The sequence below is a fragment of the Kryptolebias marmoratus genome, linkage group LG11 (assembly GCF_001649575.2).
Source record: "Kryptolebias marmoratus isolate JLee-2015 linkage group LG11, ASM164957v2, whole genome shotgun sequence".
Lineage (NCBI taxonomy): Eukaryota > Metazoa > Chordata > Actinopteri > Cyprinodontiformes > Rivulidae > Kryptolebias > Kryptolebias marmoratus.
In genome coordinates this window covers 6,188,075-6,193,379 of record NC_051440.1, presented here as the reverse complement: position 1 = coordinate 6,193,379, position 5,305 = coordinate 6,188,075, and the positions used below count along the sequence as shown (strand labels likewise).

The window sequence follows — 5,305 nt, the reverse complement described above, 5'->3', positions numbered from 1 at the left end:
AGCCATTGATTTCGGAGGTGTAAGAAAAAGTTGGCGACACAAGAGGCGAAGTTCGTAAGGTAATAGGCAGGCTTTCTCTCTGCATACATGTGCTCTTTACTGCCGCTGCTTCTTCTACCCACAATGCACTGCGACCTAAATTCCCCTTCAAAATAAAATACAAACCTCTTTTTTCCAATTTGCAGCCCTGGGCAGAACAGGGGGTATTTTTAAAAACATAATAAACTTAAATCCAATTTGGCGATGTTTAAACTTTAAAATAAGACAAACCACAAATTTAAAGTGCACGAAGAAAACAACTCACCATAACGCTGAATAAGTGGGAGGCCTGTGTCTGTTTCTCAGTAACCAGACGGTCCCATCCAGGGCTTCCAGAGACGTTTGTTTTTTACTCATTTTGCTGCTTGTGGGTTTGTTTTTAGCGGTAACCTAGATAAGCGTTCTGACACGCATCAAGAGTGAGTCATAGGCAGAAGTAGTGGAGCGAATCCAGTCAGTTTTTCAAAATAAATGTCGTTTAGACCCTACGGGCCAGTCAGGGTCATCCAGCAGGCCGGATGTGGCCCGTGGGCCGTATAATGCCCAGGTCTGATATAAACGGCTCGAGGGGAGAGGGGCACCAGCTAACAGTTCTATAGCACAATCATAAGGTCTGTGAGGAGGGAGTGAGAGTGCTTTCTGTTTACTAAAAACAGGGGCTAGGTCATGATAGATCGAAGGGACCTTAGACAGATCTATATCCTCGGTCAGGGCCTCTCTTTTCAGAGACGATGAAACTGCAGACTTTAAACAGTTTTGAAGACAGAACTTACTCCATTTGCCAACTCTTTTTTTTAGACCAATTCTGTCAAGTGCGGTGGAGATGACGGAGACAAACCCAGAACCCAGACTCATAATAAAGAAAAATTAATTTATTAAACTAAAGAATAAATGAAAACAAAATGCTGACGTGGCAGCAAAAACAAAAGGATAAATTGTACATAAAACACGGATCAGCAGAACCAGGAATGACGGCGAGACAGCAAACAAAACAACAACAATGGACCAGCGGAGTATTGACAGAAATGACCGGATTTTAAAGCACTGAGGATAATCAGGTAAGAGGGAACAGGTGACATGATTACCAAACTTGGACAGGTGTAGGTGGGCGTGGCAGGGAGACAGAGAGAGATAGACTGAGGAGGGAGGAGGAAGTGAAAACACGAAACGAGACAGAAACTAAACACAAACCAGCAAACTAAATAAGAATAAAACAAAACCAAAACACAGGAAAAAACCCAAATCCCCACAAATTGAGGGTCGGATTATGTTTTGTCAGCCAAGGGAAACCAAACACCAGTTGAGAGAAAGACAAGTCAACAACAAAAAACTCACCAAATTCGTGGTGATTTACAGAAATGTCGACATGAAGATCCGTGACCTTCTGGTGAATCTGGGTGAGTCCTTGTCCGGTGATTCCTGAATGTGGCTGCACATTTCTATTTAAAAATAAAAATAAAACTGCAATACTTACTCTGCAACAAGGATCAGGGCATCCAGCTTGTACCAGTTGTTTTTGAGGTAGCTCCCCTGTGACCTGTAGACACCCGGGACTGACATCTTTGTCACCATTTCAATGATGAAAAAGATGTACCGAAGAACTCGTACTACCTGGATGGTTAGGATAAAAAAAGCCAAATATACCAAAATGGAATATATACACAAATATATAAATATTAAAATGCATAATCAGAGTTAAAAAAGAAATATTTTCTGATATACTGTATATACATGTCCTCGCAGACCTTATGATTGTGCTATTGACATGTTTGGTTACCTGACTCTGGTGCAGGACAATTACAAACTCAACACAATCAAAGGCAAGTCTAAAGTTTATTTCGAACAGCAGCCGGGACTGACTGGTGAACGGACAGCAACAGGCTGGAGGAGGGGGCCGTGGATCCGCTCTGGTGGGAAAAGGTGAGTTACTGATACATCGTCTGAATGGGAGATCGATGTGCAACAGAGATGAGGCTGATCTTACTGTTGGTGGAGGTGAGGTGGTCCTGGGGGGGGGAGAAGGATATCCACTGAGACTAAGATGCGACTCCCCGGATGATGTCTTCCAGACTTAGGAGAGGAGGCGAGGAACCGTTGGAGGGTGGACAGGCAGGCGAGCGGGTTGATCAGGGGGCGATCCAGAAGCGAAGGTGGGCAGATAGGAAGGAACCAGGCAGGAGACGGGAAGCAGCTATCAGCATACAGCTGATGGGGACGCCACCGGGAGGGGAGCAGAACCAGCGAAGGTTCGCCTCGGACCAGGAACGAGAACTCTGAGAGAAAAGGAAAACGGATAAGTTGGAAGTTACCAACGTGACTGGGACTCACAAATATCTGTTACCAGGAAGCTCAGGTACCACTGGATACATAGAACCATCTGGCATCTGCCACCAGAATCCAGCTCCTACTTAACCGCTCCTCCTGATAAGATGATGAGCTGCAGCTGGCTATGCCTGTCTGACACACCCTGCAGGGGAGAAGGTAGGAGACGCACACACTCACAGCACTCAGCTCAGTGGATATGACAGCTATAGAACTGTCCATTATGAATGGACATAATTTATAAGTTATAGAAGGTGCACGACGTGACACCGCGCAGGGGCGGGGACAGCGCGATTGCGTCACTGTTGGCGTGCGCACCTTCGTGCAGTGAGGTAGATAAAGGCAGCGGTTTTGGGGGTGCGTGTGGGAAAAAACATGTATAAAAAATTACGTATTTATAATAAACAAGCGGAGCTTACCCTGGCGACCCGCCAGGCTTACAGTATGCTGGGGGAAGCCCTGATGTTCAACTAGAACTGATTAACTTTTGGAACTAACGCAATTTAAGATGGCTGCCACAGCTTATCAACCTTAAACAACACGAAAATGGATACAAACTCGGATATTGAGCCAAGGTTAGAGTAGTAGTAGCTGAGAGTCATCCTTAACACATCTTATGAGATCTCACAATATCCGCCGTTTCTCTTCACGATACGATTTTAGGTTTAAACTCTGGCATGAAAGGTGGCGGGCGATATGCATTCCTTCAAGGACTGCTAGGCCTTTACATGCCGCTGCAGTGAGCACTGCTGAACACTAGAGGGCAGCAACACCTCAGCTGGAGATGTTTTTTGGTGCGATGCAGCTGCGGAACAGCAGAATAATCAGAGGCAAAGGGTTGCAAATTGAAGTTTGAAATCAAACTGAACATTATATTGAAAGTTTTAAAATAAATCTGACTAAATACATATACATATAGTGAAGTGAAAGGAGTTTCTTCAGAGCCGTCCTCTTAAGAGCTGTCCTCCTCAGGACTATCAAAATCGGAGACGTCCTCTTTGGAACTGTCCTTTCTGGGACTTTCCTCTTTGACACTGACAACTTCAGGGCTGCTCTTCGGGACCGCCAACTTCAGGTCTGTTGGCCTCGGGGGGGATGTTCAACACCATCCTGGGGCAGCTGCACATGGTTTGCTTGTTCTGCCAACGCCAGTGCTTCACTTTTAAAGTTAGCAGCTAAAACTTTGTTTACATCATTAATAAGTTTTAACAACACAGCCAGGGTTATCTAGGATTTCTGAAATATAATACACTTCAATCAGTTAGAATCAGCGTTTATTTCTGACTGATAATAGTTTGAGAAATGGTTTGTGAAAAGAATAAAACATTCATTAAAACTGTGATGGTTTGATGAAACGTTATGTTAATTTTGAACTTGTTTGCTTGGCTGTGTTCAGGTGTTCCTGTTCTAATGTTCAGCACTGTACCTGCCGGCTCTCCTCCAGAGCCTGCGTGATGGACGCCACTATCAGGTTCATGATGAAGAACTGTGCCAGAATGACGAACGTGAAAAAGTAGATGGGGCCGACCCAGGAGTTGTCGTACGAGCAGGCGGAGTCGCCCGGAACGCACGGCCTCAGAGTGTCCTGCACAGAGGAGGATATTCACTGGTTGGCAGGCACATCGTAACTTAGAGAAGATAATATCAAGCAGGTGGTCAGGGTGTAAGCAGAAATCACTCCTCACACAGTGGCTGCAGGTGTGAGGGCACTCGTACCTTCAGGACCTTGCTCCAGTTGTCTCCTGTGCAGACCTTGTACAACGTGAGGAGAGTCACCAGGAAGTTGTGGAAGTTGCTGTAACGATGAAGCCCGGAACTTGGGTTCTCCACCGAGCCTTCTGATCGACACAGAACCAAAGAAAATGTACAGCTGATGGTTTAACTGCAACATGGACAGATTTTAGGCTATAAAACAGAATCAAGGGTTTATTTACCAACAGAACAGCAAGAAAAAACCCAAAGTTTTTTTCCCTTAACGTTGATGTGATCTGGGAATTTATTTTTTTCTGCAACTTTTGTATTAATCCACCTAGACTTCAGGTGAAAATTGAGCGTAATTTCATTCAGCTGTTTGGGATTGGACTGCCCTTTAAAACCCTGCTTCGTGCTACCAGGAGTGTGGGCGTCGTGTTGGTGGTGTGACTGACCTAAAATGCCAAACAGCTCCACCCCGAGTGCCGCATAGATGAAGAGGAAGAAGAAGAAAAGTAGACTGATGTTTCCAACCTGCAACCAAAGCACACATTAAATCTCCTGCATCCTTTTGTGCTTCTAGAAAACAAAGTTGTATCTTTAAACCAGGGCCTAATTTCTTCCATCCTTTACAGTCCAATGAAGTAAAATGTCTGGAAACAAAGTGTCAGGCGATAAAGAACTTACTTGACTTGTAAAAAAATGTTGTAATGAAAATAACCAATAAAATTAATAATTTGATTTAATCTTTGTGGCTGCCGTCTTCCTAACATTTCAACATTTGCAAACATTATTTGCTCTGTAGGACTTTAAGTTAGGCAACTTTGTAAATTTGCTTTGAAAAAAAAGTCTGAAATGATAAATGTATAGCCTTAAAACACGTTTCTTTTTTTATTTCTCTGCTCTCTGCTACTGTGTCCAACCTCAGCAGCGATGGCACGTTGTGAGAGGCCTTGCTTATGCAGCTCAACAATCCTACCACGTTCAAAGTCAGTGAGCTTTTTTGCTTTTGCCATCAGGAGGTCTTGACAGCGTAAAGACTTGACAGAAAATGACATGGAATCCAGACTTTTGCACAGCTTTTGGCTTTTAAAGACTATGGTCTTAAACTTTTGATCAGCTGAAAAAATCATGTTTGAGTGTAAATGCAGTTTGCAGAAAATTCCCTGCTCAAAGGTTCTTGTCTCTTGCATTGATTTTTTCCTTTAACATTGTGAAGCTCTACTTAGAACCTTCTTAAGATCCAATAGTG

General features: G+C 43.9%; 1 protein-coding gene across 1 annotated transcript in view; it reads right to left on the bottom strand.

Annotated features, from left to right (window-relative positions):
* Nucleotides 1-3,768: 3,768 nt before the first annotated feature.
* The window catches only part of LOC112451452 (voltage-dependent T-type calcium channel subunit alpha-1I-like), a 5,553-nt gene continuing 4,016 nt past the window's right edge, over nucleotides 3,769-5,305 (bottom strand). Inside the window, exons 2-3 of the mRNA XM_025010803.2 lie at nucleotides 4,078-4,199; nucleotides 3,769-3,946 (exon numbers count right to left, since the gene is read on the bottom strand). Of these exons, the coding sequence (XP_024866571.2) occupies nucleotides 3,776-3,946; nucleotides 4,078-4,199 (293 nt within the window). The 3' untranslated portion in view covers nucleotides 3,769-3,775. The remainder of the gene's footprint in view (nucleotides 3,947-4,077; nucleotides 4,200-5,305) is intronic.